Source organism: Euprymna scolopes, chromosome 20 (assembly GCF_053919585.1).
Source record: "Euprymna scolopes isolate OS-2025 chromosome 20, ASM5391958v1, whole genome shotgun sequence".
In the NCBI taxonomy this organism is placed as follows: domain Eukaryota; kingdom Metazoa; phylum Mollusca; class Cephalopoda; order Sepiida; family Sepiolidae; genus Euprymna; species Euprymna scolopes.
Genome location: NC_136501.1, coordinates 78,788,251 through 78,803,988, shown reverse-complemented (window position 1 = coordinate 78,803,988; position 15,738 = coordinate 78,788,251). Strand labels below are relative to the sequence as shown.

At 32.9% G+C, this 15,738-nt stretch overlaps 1 protein-coding gene across 1 annotated transcript; it reads left to right on the top strand.

Annotated features, from left to right (window-relative positions):
- Positions 1-20: 20 nt before the first annotated feature.
- On the top strand, positions 21-12,318 carry LOC145241472 (uncharacterized). Its single transcript, XM_080104457.1, has 2 exons — positions 21-135; positions 9,363-12,318. Exon 2 carries the CDS (start codon positions 9,777-9,779, stop codon positions 11,886-11,888), a length of 2,112 nt encoding a protein of 703 aa, XP_079960583.1. The 5' UTR covers positions 21-135; positions 9,363-9,776; the 3' UTR covers positions 11,889-12,318.
- The last annotated feature ends 3,420 nt before the right edge of the window (positions 12,319-15,738 follow it).

Genomic DNA, 15,738 nt, shown 5'->3' with positions numbered 1-15,738 from the left:
ACGAAAATAAAGTTATTTGCCACGTATATCTTTCATGTGTGTTTCGTTAAAATTGTTTACGTAAAATTTTGGAAAAAAAAAAAAAAAAAGAAGAAAAATCATTCCCTTTCAGGTGTTTTTATTGTTTGAAAGAAGGTAAATTTATAGAAATTACATCGTAAGCGATTTAATTTGTCCAAAAATTGATGTTTTCGTTTTTATTTGAAAGAAATTAGTCAACTAAATTCAAACTGCAAACCCGCCGAAAATATTTTTTACATCACTGCTACTTCGCCGCCAACAGTTTTGTTATGGAATTTATTTCGAAAAATTTTTTTAGGTACTCCGTGCTGAAATAATAACGTTATTATTTAAAAGGCCATTCTTAACATGGGGAGGAGAAGGGTGTTTTGTATCTATTCTGTACTTTAACCTTACAATTGAATTAAAAACCATATCATAAAACTTTAATTAAACGTGAAATACGATTTAAAAAAATAGCGCGGCGGATCAGTAAGTGCATTCATTACCACCAAAATTTACGCCAACTTATTTGCACAAAAAAAAAAAAGGTAAATTTTTACGACGTGCCCCCAACCTCCCCGAACGGCTTTCGGAATAAACCGTTCTCGGGTTTGTATTACTGTACACATAGATTCGAAAAAGTTGTCAAAAAACAAATATATAACAAATAAATGTTATCAAAGGCAAGATAAGTTACTTTTCTACCAAACTGGATATAATTTTCGTGTTTTTATTCAATTTAACATGTTTATTCAGCTCGAAAACCATACAGTGTTTAGCGATGTATTGGAAAATTCAAAATGGCGGCCGATTCTCTCTTTAACACGGTAAGTTTGGAAAAAGGTGTAATAAATAATAAACTAGACAAAATACTGTTAGAAATTCGCTCAATATATGTTACCGTGGCATAACTTGACATATATTCGGTGGTTTTTAATAGTATTTTGTCTAGTTTAATATTTATAACACCTTTTCCTGAACTTACCGTGTTAACGAGAGAATCGGCCGCCATCTTGAATTTTCCAATACATCGGTAAACACTGCATGTTTTTCGAGCTGAATTAACATGTTAAATTGAATAAAAACACGAAAATTATATCCAGTTTGGTAGAAAAGTAACTTATCTTGCCTTTGATAACATTTATTTGTTATATATTTGTTTTTTGACAACTTTTTCGAATCTATGTGTGCAGTAATACAACTCCCTTTTTTTTTATTATTTTAACCTCCCAAGGTAGTTTTGATTTACCTCCAAACACCCGGGCAAAGCCGGGTACCCTCTGCTTCCGCTAGTATATTTATAAGAGACAGGGAGAATATGAAGTTAGCCCCAGAAATGGCTGAGGTTGTTTAGGATCTCAATATTCCTTTATTCCATATTTATTTTTAAGAGAGGGGGGGTGAGAGAGTCAGTCCCGGAAAGAGCTGAAGCAGTTTACAATCTCAAATTTTCTTTATTTCATATCTATTTTTAAGTGATGGGGTGATAATTTATTTCATATATATTTTTAACAGTGAGGTTGGGGGGTATGAAGTCAGTTCCTCCGGAAATGGCTGAACCAGTTTAAAATTTAAACATTACTTTATTTCATGCATATTATTAATAGTGGGGTAGGGGATATGAAGTCAGTCCCGAAAATTGCTGAAACAGTTTACGATTTAAACATTACTTTATGTCATATATATTTTTAACAGATGGGGTTGGAATATTAAGTCAGTCTCAAAATGGCTGAAACATTTTACAATTGAAGCATTACTTTATGTCATGTATACTTTTAACAGTAGGGTATGAAGTCAGTCCCGAAAATGGCTGAAAAAGTTTACGAGTTAAACATTACTTTATTACATGTATATTTTTGACAGTGGGGCGGTGGGAGGCAAAGCGTCGCACAGAATTGAATGAGATAGGTGGAAATATATACTAGCAAAAGGCCCTGGCGTCGCTTGGGATTGAATGGAATTGTGGAAATATACACTAGCGGAAGACCTGGTGTGCCTGGGACTGAATGAGACAAGTTGATATATGTACTGGCGGAAGGCCTGGCGTCGCCAAGATTGAATGTGATAGATGGAGACATTACTCTAGACAAGGCATGAAGCCACATGAAATAGCTCCATACAATACATGAATCCACTTGAAATATCTTATGGAAATCACTCCAGACAGGCATGAAGCCACTAGAAATGTCTTATGTGAAGGTGAAATGAGCAAGTTTCTGTTGGGGGTCATTCATACTTTTCTGAATTTTCAATGACGTCTTTTTTCCAAAAAATATTTGGTCTCGGTAGTGGTGAAAGAAAATGAAACAGTAATATGGAATTTGATAATGAAGCAAGGGTTGTCTAATTACTTAACTGCGTCAATGTGTTTATGCATTAATTTGAAAATCTTGTTGAGACATCTTCCAAAAATGACATAATTTTTCTTAAAATTATAGTGCCAATAGTGAGGAAGGAAAGAAACCCATTAGTGTTGAAATTTATGGTGAAGCAAGGGTTGCCTAGACAATGTATTTATGTATTAATTTGAAAATCCTAATGATCCATCTTCTAAAAATGATTTCAATATTCTTAAAATTATGGTAGCCTTGATGGGAAGAGAAATTATTTCTTATATGTTGAACAATACCTGTCGAGGGTATGTTAAATTGTTTCATATACATATTTAAATTACCCATCCGAGGGTAGGTAAAATTATTTTAAATATGTGTTGTACATTACCTGTTCTCGCAAAGGTAAAATTATTTCACATACGTGCTGTAAATTACCTATCCTAGGAAAGGTACAATTATTTCATATACATTCTGAAAATTACCTGTCCTAGGGAAGGTACAATTATTCATACATGTGTAATACCCATCCTAGGTTAGGTAAAATATTCTTTTGCTCGAAATAGCAAATGATATATAGACATTAATAATTCCTCTATCCTAAGAATAACAAATATGTTCAAAATCAACTTCAATTTTCTCATTGTTTATACAGTCCCAAGCAGCGCCAGGTAGCCCTGTTAGTATAATAATAAATACGAAATCTGCATCAATCAAAATATATAAAGCCTATTTTATGACTGGGAAATACTGAGCGACGATAGCAGCAGCTGCTGTCGCTTGTTTAGTTTGAAATAAATGAGTTTTGTAAACTATATTTACAGTTTTATTTTGAAAAAAAACAAACTTTTTGTTTAAAATTAATGCGATTTATGGTTCTTTTAAAAATATTGGTTTTCAAATATACTTAACTTTATAGCTGCCAATAAAAAAAAAAGATTCTATTTTTTAGGTGATTATGTGTGAATAGCCTATACAGTTTTAAGTTAGAAGTAGCAGTAGTCACTATTAACTATTTACTTTGAAATTGACGACAGTTTTAGACTACATTTATTTTGAAAAAAAAACTTTTTGGTTTAAAATTAATGCAGTTTATGTTTTTTTTTTTTTATAGAATTGTGATTCCTTCAAGAAATATTGGTTTTCACATATACTTTCAAACTCAATAAAAGATTTTCTAGCTGCCAATTAAAAAAAAATCTAAATAAGATTGTATATTTTTTTATGTGTGAATAACTTAAAAAAACTTGGTAAAAAAAAATAACAAAAATAATTTAGAATTTAAAAAGGGGGATCAGTTTCGAATATGAATTTAATGTACAATGATCCCCCATTTCCTGGACATTCTTGCCATACCTTCTTTTGATATTTTTTCAATTTGGACAGCTAGTATGTATTGGGTTTGGAAACAAGTTCATAGCATTTTTAGATTTGCTTTTTTTATGACTTTTTGCTTTTGAGTGAAGATGATTTAGAATTGTTTTGTGGTTGCAGTTCATTTTTTTCAACCAATTCATGACTTGTTTGTTGACCGGCCTCCTTCAAAAGTTCTTTGAGACAGACACTCTTCATTCAGTTCAGAAAGTTTTCCACTACAGGGTGTGTCATCAACATCAAAATCGCCATTTTTGAAATTTACAAACCATTTCCGTGCTGTAGACTCACTTATGATATCTTCTTCGTATACCTTGCAAATGTCTTTTCAGCCATTTTTTGGCCTCGATGAAACACAAAAAAGTGTTGAAAATATTGCTTTTTACCTCCTCCATATTCCATTTCTAAGCCTAAAAAGTTATAAAAAATTAAATGAGTCAACAAGACGATTAGTACAGCCAAGGCCAAACTTCATGGAAGATATACCAACAACATCAGGGCATCTATGAGAAGAATTCAATTCGACGACTGACAACAAATGGCCAGTATTACTACACAGACGTAGGGTCGTGTGCGTTTTGTGCACTCTTGGCATCAGAGCGGTGATTTCCAGTGACCAGTTAGTGTCTGGTCACAATTTGAAGGGTCCATCACTAGACAAAGATAAAACTCTAGCCTCGGGGACTTAGGGTTAGCCCCCTGTGTTTCAGGGTTAACAACAGCCTGGTTACATTGAGTGGTCCCGACGCAAGATTGTGTGACCCCCGCTTCCTTCTTGACTATACTTTTTACTTAATTTCCTTTCATATTTCTCTAGCATTCTAAAAGAATTAATTTTAGGTTAAGCTGGCTACATTAATTTGTTTTTACATTTCTATTTTTCATTTCCAATTCCTAATTTACTTGTCATTACTCAATACCGTCCTGATAAATAGTATTAGCAGTACCACACCATATTTTTTCTTTACATCAAATAAACTCAAATCAAGCATTATTGAAAAGAGCATAAAAAACAAAGAAATATTTATTATCTTTAGTTTTTTTTAAATTTGATGGTTAGAACTGCAGTTATGACTATTCAAAGTATCAAAAAATGTGTGGTTCACTGGATATTTTGCCTTAAGTAAGTCCTATTCAAATGCTTGTGATTGGTAGGAAATTTGCACAATTTACGGGCTAACCCATCTTTAAAAAGTTGTATCTTCAGATCTTTTTAAGATAATATGATGAAAGTTTGACCATATTATCACACCATGAAGTGTCAGTTGACTGTATTTATGACCATCTCACTTGGTAACTTGCATGCTAATCAGCATAATTAATTTTCATTTTAACGGCTTTAAGTAGAAACATCATAAAAACAGCTAAAAAATGGGCAGTAAACATCATGCGAAATATTATTCTGAGGGATATTATCATTTGTCATCATTACACCGTGAAAAATCAAGACAACAACTAGGAAATCCAAGATGACCACTACGAGACGATTCAAAGAAATTATAAATAAAATATGGCTTGTAGCATATCAAATGAAAGGAAATTTTGTACAGATTAGAATTATTAAACTAAGAATAAGATTAAATAATTTTTATGCAAATAAACTTTCTTCTATTCAATTTTTTGTTTGAATTGAATATTAAAAAAAAAAATTTTTCAACATTGAAATAAAAATAATTGTTTTTCTTTTCATAATCAAAAACTTCTGTTTTCTAAATTAATTAAAAAAAAAAATGTTATATTAAACACTCCTATCCTGTTTAAACATGTTTTTCATTTTAATGGCTTTAAGTTGCTGTGATAATTATCGAGTGAGTTTCTACCACTATTTTGTATATTTTTTTAAATTTTTAAGTCATTGTCAAGACTTCAGAGATTTCAAGAGACATCGCAGCCATTTTTTTCTTGTTCTGATGTAACATTCAATGCTACTTGTTTTCAAACAGAATAAACATTTAAAACACCAAAGATTTATCGAACTATCTTGCCTTTTTTTTTTTTTTTTGGTAACATTTATTTGTTATATATTTATTTTTTGACCACTTTTTCTTATATCTGTGGATTGTAAAACAAACCCAATGTTATCATAGGCAAGATAAGTTATTCTTTTACTTATCTGGATAAGTGGTTTGTGTGTTTGAACTCATTTAAAAGCGTTTTTTACTTAAATAGAAAAGTGGTGTCAAGTGAAGCCGTTGGAATTAAAATTAAAAACAATTTTTTTCATAATATAAAACAAAATTACAGCACTAACTTTTTTAATACTATTTTCAAGTTAAATTCAAGTTTTACAATATCCATTTTTATTAGTGTTAGATGAAAGTACAGAATTGTTACAAAACACCCTCTCCATGTAAATGATAGGTTTCTAAATAATAACGTTAGTACAATATAATTATAATTTTTATTAAATTAGTAAATTAAGTACAGAATAGTTGCAAAACATCCTCATGCTAACTTTGGGTTTCTAAATAAAGCATTTCAGAAGTTTGGGGGACTCTGTTTTAGAGTCGCGCTCACCCCTGAAAAATTTACCAAAATTCAGAAAATCAACAAATCTATCTATCTATCTATATATCTATAAAAGTGAACGTGTCTGTCTGTCTGTCTGTGTACATTTCCCTACGCAATAACTCTGTCAATTTTTAGTCTATAGACTCGAAATTTGAAATACCGGGTACTGAGATTTGGGAAAATCGATGTGACGGGTGTCAGCCAGAAATTTGGCTGTTAAGGGGTCAAATTTCAACGATTTGACCTTTAAGAACTCTACCAAACTCCTCCGACAATTTTGGGTCTAGACACTTGAAATTTTAGATATAGGTTCCTTGAACCTGGATCTAACTTAATAAAGTGATTTGAGCCCGAAACTATAAATTTTAAGGGGTCATAATAGGGGTCAAAATTAAAAAAAATTGACCGCTATTTTTTTTTTGCTCAACATACACCTCCAAACACCTGGGCAACGCCGGGCTGAAGTGCTAGTATATCTATAAAAGTGAACGTGCCTGTATCTGTGTGTATGTGTGTACATTTCCCAACGCAATAACTCTGTCAATTTAAAGTCTACAGACTCGAAATTTGATATACAGGGTACTGAGATTTGGGAAAATCTATGTGATCGGTTTTCGGCCAGAAATTTGGCTGTTAAGGGGTCAAAGTTCAACGATTTGACCTTTGAGAACTCTACCAAACTCCTCTGCCAATTTTGGGTATAAACAATTGAAATTTTAGATATAGGTTCCTTGGACATGGATCTAACTTAATAACTGTATTTTAGCCCAAAACAATAAATGTTAAGGGGGTCATAATAGTGGTCAAAGTTACAAAAAAATTTGACCTCTGCGGTTTCTACCAAATTACTCAGACAATTTCTGGTCTAAACATTTGAAATTTTACATAAAGAGTATTCAGAGATAGGGCAAGCTTTTTAATTGGTTTGGGTTGAAAATTTGAGCTACCATAAATCTATGTATGTTTGCATGTCTGCCTAAAACTTTCGACAGAGGCGACGGATTTTCACAAGATCAGTATCGTTTTAAAGCCTTCAGATGACAAATGTCAAAAAATTGGCTAAAAACATTAATTTCTTCACCCTCAACTGAGCACTTTTTAATGGGGAGGGGTCGCTTTTTTCGCCAATATTTTTTAAAGTCATCCCCTCTTTCTGATTGTCTAGTCTTAATTTAAACCTATGTCATTTCCGGTTTGGCAGTGGTCGTAACAGCAAAGACGTCAGGTTTTTTCACCCGTTATTTTCCTCCTTCACGGTATGGGTTTGAGCCTGCCTTCCTACAACCACTTTTTTTTTTTGCTCAACACACACCTCCAAACACCTGGCACCGCCTGACACCCATGCTAGCTTTAATAAAATTTTCACTATTAACAGTAACAGAATATGATATAAATATGATATAACAGTAACAGAATATGATATAAATATAAAACTAACATTTTTGGACGTCTTATTTGTTGTGTTAAACATTCCTATCCCGTTTAAACGTTTTTCATTTATTTTCATGCAAATAAACTTTCTATTCAATTTTTTGTTTGAATTGAATATTTTTTAAAAAAATTTTCTGATATTAGAATAAAAATAATTATTTTTCTTTTCATAATCAAAAACTTATGTTTTTTAAATAATTAAAAATAAAAAATGTATACCTTATTGCTGTAAGCCACTTTGTAAACAAACGTTTTGTTATGAATTTACTTTGGTTTGGTTTGGTTGTTTTACAGCGTAGCAACCCTTTTCAAGTTATTTAATGCTGAATCCAGTTATTTTGGAAAGAGTATTCATATTGCATTCAGTTATTTTGTAGGTTTTTATTCTTCAAGCTCTTTGTATCTTCAATCGCTAGTTTGTAGTGTTTGGTTTGGTTGTTTTATAGTGGATTTTATCGTTTTTGTTCCCTGCTCTGCAGAACATAAATGAGTTTTGTAATGAGAGAAACAAAAGGGTCATAGTATTAATGTTTGGTACATTTTAAGTTAGGAAACCAGTTAGGAAGTGGGGTAGCTAGAAAGAATAAGGGGAAATGGGAAGAAGGAAAAAAAGGGAAAAGGTGGGTTGTTTTTGGTTTTGCAGAACATAATTAAGTTTTGCAAAAGAAAGTAGAAAAACAAAAAGCATCAATCTTGGGTGCATTTCTTCTCAGGAAGTCAATATCTTAAGACAACCTGATCTGGTAGCACCATTATGACAATATCAGACGTCACTAAAAAAAAATTAAATATTGGCTCTTGCTATCATTTCTATCGATGCGCACATTAATTCTTTTAAAATTTTATAACAAAAGAAATATATTGACTATTACATATCATTTGAACAAAGTTTCTATCTTGATTTATTTTTGTACTAGAAAGCCTCAACTTTAAGATGTTCTAACTCTTGACTGGAAAGTTGCACGTGTTTTGTTCAAATTCTATGGTAAAGACAATTATTTTCTCTTATTGTTTTAAAAATATGAAACTTCATCAACTAATAGAACTTCCATGTTTATATGAAGAGACCTAAAACGCGTGCATGCGAAAAGCAATCTACTAATCACAGATATGCCATGGTGGGGTGTTTTATTGTTAATAGGTGGAATTAAATTGCAATTTCTTGGAATATACAAATCATAACAAAAATATTAAAATACTATTTTAAAGAAAATTTTATTTTGAATTCAGTCATATAAGTTTTATATTGATTGATGTACGAGAAATCTAATTACTGATTTAAAAACTATGACTGTCAGATTAAGTAGCAGAATGTGCCTTGTCCAGCACTAAATAGTACGTTTGGTATTACTAATAGTAGTTGTAATAAGAGAATAGCAGAATTTACCTTTTCCAAATGCACCACAGACTTAAGCTTAATTTTTCAAACTGCCTATTCAATAATCAATTTTTCTATTCTAATGACAATCCTTTTTTTTTTTAAACATTTTTTCTTTCTTTTTGTTGTCTGTTTTGCTATTATTTTAGTATCACACTGCTTTGTTGTTGACACTCATATTTGTTTTGATAACACCATTAAATAAACTGTTAATTTAAGCCACAAAAAGATAAATGAACATGATACATAACTATATTAAAAACACAATAATTGTTTACTTTTAATTTTGATTTTTTTTTTTAATTTTCAAAAGTTTTTCTCTTTTCTTTTTTTAGGTGTAAAAAGATTTTTAAAAAAAGATTTCCTTAATGAGGAAATGAAGTTTTGACAAACACAAAAATGCCAAAGTTGCTGAAATTCAACTGATAAATTATTGGAAAGACAAATTGAGAAAAAGCTGTGTACAAATTCAAATGAATTCACTTTATTAAAAATTCATCTGAAAATTTGAGTGTGGCATCATACATTTGTTGAGAGCTGTATGTTAATTCGTTTCAGGGTTTGGGAAGAAAATTCTTGTACATGTGAAGGTAACATCGCACTGTCAGTAGCAAAGCAACCTGCAAAGCCAGACGTTTTTACATTAAAAAACAAAACAAAATTTGCAGTCTCTTGAAAAATGACTTTATGTTTAAAAGATAAAGTTATTTTTTTTCTCTCCCTTGAACACCAATTTCTACCAACCAATTATGTTGTCTTCAAATAACTCTGCTTGCCAGCCAACAAATCCTTGGACAGCCAACTCTGCCCCCAATGCAATTACATATATTTTTATGCCAACTGACCGAGCACAAGTCTGTTTAGCCAATACAATCAACACATTGCCTCAACTAAAGCCGATAGCCACAACTACATCAATAACAACAAATATGGACTCTTCTATTGCTACACAATCTTCGGTAATGTCAACTATAGCAGCCACCATGCCTATTACTATGGATGTTGCTGAAGGGATTGCAGCATCTAATAATGGTAACCAGTTATCTCTGAAAAATGTCCAACCCAAAAGTACATTTGTTCAGCTATCAAATCTGGTCAATCAAAAAATAAACATTTCTTGTCAAAAACAAGGTTTTATGCAATCTACAAAAATCCCCAAAACTTTACAAGAGACAAAGTTAAAAAATGAAAAAGAAGTTTCCAAAATTCCATTTTCTATGAATATTGGCATTCTAGGGAACTTTTCAAAACCAAACTGCTTGGAACCTGAAATGAATAATCCTCTTTTTCCAGTTTTGCAGTCATCTCATGTTAATTCTGTTTCAATTCTTGAGAAAAATAACAAAAATTCCAGCTCATTTCATTGTGAAACTCTAAATAATGACTTGACAAGAGAATTTCTTAAAATAGATGATTCAAATTTGAATGAAGAATCTTGCCAAATAACAAAATTGACAACTTTTAATGATAGAACTTTAATATCAAAGGAAAACACAGAGGTTCATGATGCATCTTCTACATTGGATCAAATTTATGTTTCTATTGCCAACCAAACAAAGAAACGTCCAAGAGGTCGACCTAGAAAATCTCTAATTCCACCCAAATATAAGCAGAAAAGACAATTTCCAATTCTTCCTGCAATTAAAAATATTGGAATTAATGATACAAAACAGTTGTCAAATGGGAATTTGGTGTGGAGTGGGAATTATTTGATTTTCTTTCAAAATGAACAAAATGATAAATCCGATATGTTAGGCATCCATTGTGAAGAACCAAAGGAAAATGTTTCTCAATCTGAAACAGGCACACGATTAACTTTTACAAGAAAAAACAATGGAAGTAAAATAAAAAACAAACAGTTATCTTTACGAAAAGAAATGCAAAAATATTTAAATAAAGAGAAAATAATTATAACAACTGAACAAGTTGCCAATGAATTGGGAGGAAACAGTGAATGCTACAAATCTTCTGAACATTGTACTTCTTCAGTAAAATGTCCTACCAATATTGAAATAGAAACAGAGACTACAAATGAGGAGAAAATAATTGTAAAAGCTGAACGGGTTGATGATGAAACGGGAGAAAACAGTGAACACTCCAATGTGACTTATCTTGAAATCCAAGAAGAGAATAAATCTGAACCTGAATTGGTTCACACAATCCCAGAAAAATCTGAAGATAATGAATTGGTGACAACCGATTATTTTTCATTATTAATGCAAGCAGAATCCAAAAGAAAATTTCCTTTCAATAATCTTCTCAAAAAAAAAAATTTGGAAGATTCAAATGTTAGCCAAAAAATTCCACACTCAAAATGTCCCGTTACATTAGAACAGTTGAATTCTTTTTCAGATTCTATTGTTTCCTCTCCCACAGACGAAAACCAAATTCTCTGTTCAAAATCTGCAGAAAATGGTGAAATTTTCTACGATTCATCAACAAAAAAAGATAAAAGAAAAAAGAAAACTTTGAATGAATTCATGTTGCAAGAAACAGGATTAAAATGGGCAGATGACATTTCTTTGAACAGATCAATTTCAGCTGCAGACGGTGAACATCTGCCAGTTGATATATCACATGTTGATTCAAAATTTCGAATGTTACCAATTTCATCTGATATTTTGTTGACTCTTCATCGTGTACAAAATTCATTGACATCAAACAAAAGCTTTGATGTCAGTTCTTTACAGTCATCCGACCATTCCTTAATAGGCAATTTGACAAAAGACAAGAAAGCAGATGTTTATATTGATGGTTGTATAACTTTTCATGAAAAACAAATATATTTGCTACAGTTACAAATCAACCAGCATCAAACAGCTTTGGAGAAATTGAAGGCGGCACAAAATTGCCTGAATTGAGACACAATCGGAATCAGTTCTTCTTCCTTATATAATTGATTGCTTTGGACATTAGAGGTTTTATATTCTAAAAATAAAATAAAGATTATTTTTTATAAAAAAACTATACCACCCATAAGTTAGTATTTGGTATTACATCTCTTTCTCCGCCCTCTCTCTCTTATTCTCTTCCAAAACATTTGTATTATTTCTTAACTAAGAATTATGTGCATAAAAGCAAACAGTTTATTATTTTGTATTGGGGTGAGTGGTAATAGTTTGTATGGATCAATAATGGAAACATGGTACTATTTTATAGGATCAAAACATTTTTGTAATTAAAGTAACTTTCTTAAGTATTAATTATAAGATCATGGTTTAATTAGAAAAATGAGCGAATACTGTGTACAAAAACAATCTTGAATTGGAATAAAAAAATGTGTTCCTATCATTTTTTATCATTGTACTTGTAACTGACATATTTTAAGCATCACCATCCAAAAAAACACAAATTAATATAAGAACAAGTGAAGCATGCATAATCCCTCGTGAGTGCACAGTGAACGAGACATAAAAAAATGACTAAGTTCAGCATTCTCCCCCTCCCCCATTTAGCCCCAAAAGTTCCCAGGAGACATCAAATCCTGATGAAAATGAACAAACGATGCAGTTTTAGGTTTTAACATATGTAAATTTCAGTTCTGCACCATGCAAAAAAAGAAATGGTTCCGTCCATCATTTGCCCCCCCCTCCATTTAGCCCCAAAAGTCCCCAAGGCCTTAACATATTTAGATTTGAGTTCAGCACCATACAAAACTGCTAAATAAACATACAGAAAATTTTAACAAATATGGTGAAATAGTCCCAATAGTTATCGCGAAATATAGACAAACAAAATTATATAGAAATTAGCTAGTTACAACTTTTCAGAAAATTTTATAAAAATCCAAGCATCAATTTTTTAATAAACACAAAAATGTCAATTTTTGCCATTTTAACCCGAAAGGTGCTCCTAGGGAAGCAACTGGAATTTTCCCAGAAAATCCATTCTGTTACTTTTTTACTCATCATGTTTAATGTTTGTGCAAAATTTTTAAAAATTCCAAGGCGTAGTTATTAAGAAAAGTGCAGACGAATGGACAAGGGTGACTTTACAGGTCCACCTTTTGTTGGGGGACCAAAAATGAAAAAGAAAAAAAAGAAAGGTTTGTTCTGGTTCTTCAGATTGTGGATATATTTGCTTGATTATATGCAGGTTATCGGATTTGTTTGAAAGAAAATGGTAAGAAAATGACTAAGCATGTTGTTCAGTTCGCTATTGAAGGCTCTTTTCCATTTTCTCTTTTCAATCAATTTTTCTCTTTTTTTCTATTCTTGGCTGAATGGCTATTACTTTAGGCTTCTTTTCTCTGATGGTGCAGTCTCCATTTGAATTTCCATCTTTTCCATCACGTTCATGCACTCTATCCTGATTTTGGTAAAGTTCACTTATTGGTATCTCTTCATTACTCATGTATTCTTCTTCCAGTGTTTTAAGTTTACTTAAGCTTTTCCTGTGTGTTTGCAGCATCCACCATACTGTAAATGCGAATACCATATGATTAAAATGATCCGTACCACCGGCCAGGCTAGTGTATTAACAATCCTCATTCTCACCTGTATGACACTATTTGGTGTCATGAATGCATGCAACGAGGTGGATATTGCAGTGAGAGGGGGTGTTTGACGGGATGGGGTGAAGGAGTGCAGAGAAATGCAAAACCTTAGCTTGGAAAATAGGACCAGCTGCCGATGTGTCATTGTAAGCTTGTTAGATGCAAAGCAGATGTTGTGTTGCCTCAAAAAGGGAGATAAATTGGAATTATCTACGTGTCAAAAGAGATGGTCTTGTTTTTCAAATAGAGGAAGAGATGGCAGAAGAGGTGGGGGTGTTTATGTCTGGTTGGGGCTCGGGTGTCATTTACAAAGTAAAGGACAAAGCAGGTAGGGGGCGAGATGTGACCCGATGGGAACCGGGCGATGCCGAGTGACCTTGCTAGTCGACACAAATTCAGAGGAATTCGCACGGCTGAATTCTAATGATGATGATGATGGTTTGATGTTGTTTAAACAGAAATGTCTATGGGATTTTGTCAGAAAGAGAAAAAGCAATTATTAATTGTTTTTATCTCATTGTCGTTATATATCTGTTAACATGAAGGGTTGTTTTGAAAACCCCTGTTGATAGGTTTGAAGAAATCCAGAGATTCTTGGCTGATTAAGGCTGACAGCTTAGAATGGGGGGTCAAGAGTAGGGCTCACCACCAAGCATTGTTCAACCTGGGGTGACTAATCACGCCTAATTGGTAATAAGTAAAAACCTCAGTGCAGGTGGGGGTTGAGGTTTGGTAAAGATAAGCTCTAAGAGGAAGAAAGAAAGGTGTTTGTAACCACTCTCTTAAGGAGAGGTGAGGGGAAAAGGGGTTGGATTTAGAAAAAGGATTTCTAAACGCAGAGGAGTCGTAGCCAGCAAGCTGAACGGCTGGGCCTGTCAGGCACTCCCGATTTGGGGAGTCCTTCAGGGCCTGATGTTATGATGGGAACTAGCCTGTGTTAATGGGAACTCTGTGACTTTACTGGTCTGGTCTTACATCGTTCACTGCTATAGTTAGTCACCTCAAATTAGACAGTAGCTGTTATGAAATACTGAAACAATAAATAGTTGGTTACTGTTATAACTCGAAGTTCTGTTTGTTTGTGGTGAGGACTTTTGATTTTGCAGCAAGTCACAAGGACCAGCGGAGTGATTGATGTACCCGGAGACTACCTACACATGGAAGGAAAGACGATTCGATCGAGAGGAAAAGTGCCCCTCCATGAAAACACAGTGGGTAAAGACGATCAACAGGCCAACTTGTAATGAGACAAGGTATGATCAAAGGACACCTGCCACATCGGGTGGAATCCGACGTGGTTAAGGACGCCCGGTACCCGGTGTGGTTGGTGCGGCATTGATAATGTTATAAATGGTGCCGGATCGTACATCGTTATGCCTTTTATGAACTTTCCTTTTAAGGCTTAATTGAGATTTTAGTTTCACAAAATTGATTTATTTTACCAGCTTCAATAATTCAAGAATTTTCTGTAACGTAATATTATTCCTTCACTTGTCCATCCACTTGCATTAGTTCCAATCAAATTTGATCATGATTTTTTATTTTCAAACTTTTCCTTCCAAAAGCTGTGCATCCCATGAGCAACTCTATAGCTAACAATGGGTTGTAACTGTTGTTATTTTGTGGGCTTACTATTACAGACTCTAGACAACTCAGCCTCATCTTGGGTGGCCACTGCCCGATTTCCATTGTCAACACTGTGAAAGGTACCACATTTGTCAACACTTCTATCTGCCAGTTCTTCATAATCCTCTTGTTATCCTTCTTAAACAATTGCTACACACACACAACATGCTTGTTTCATAAATCAGACTCACTGATCTGCATGTTCCTAGAGCTTTACATTTATTCATTCATTTGTTAACGTGATTTTTGTTCTAGCCAGGCTATAAACTGTCTCAACCTTGTCAGTTCAAGAATACGGTATTGGCAGATCAACTATCTGGTACATCTCAAATGTACGATATTGATCCAACAAGGGAATTGATATCAATGCTACAAGTCCTTTTCTTCACAATAACATAATGCATTATAATACTTCCATAATTGCTCAGTGGAGTCTATAAACAATCTCAAATTATGGGATAACTTTCAACAACACTTCTCTCAATCTTACTGTATTCGGTGACAGATGTATCCGCGACAGTATATCCAAATGTATGCACACATAATCGAATAGTATCATTAACGACTGCTTTGTCTGGTGCACTTTATTT

Coding starts and splice junctions, on each gene's coding strand:
- LOC145241472 (XM_080104457.1), top strand. CDS start 9,777: ATGTTGTCTTCAAATAACTCTGCTTGCCAGCCAACAAATCCTTGGACA.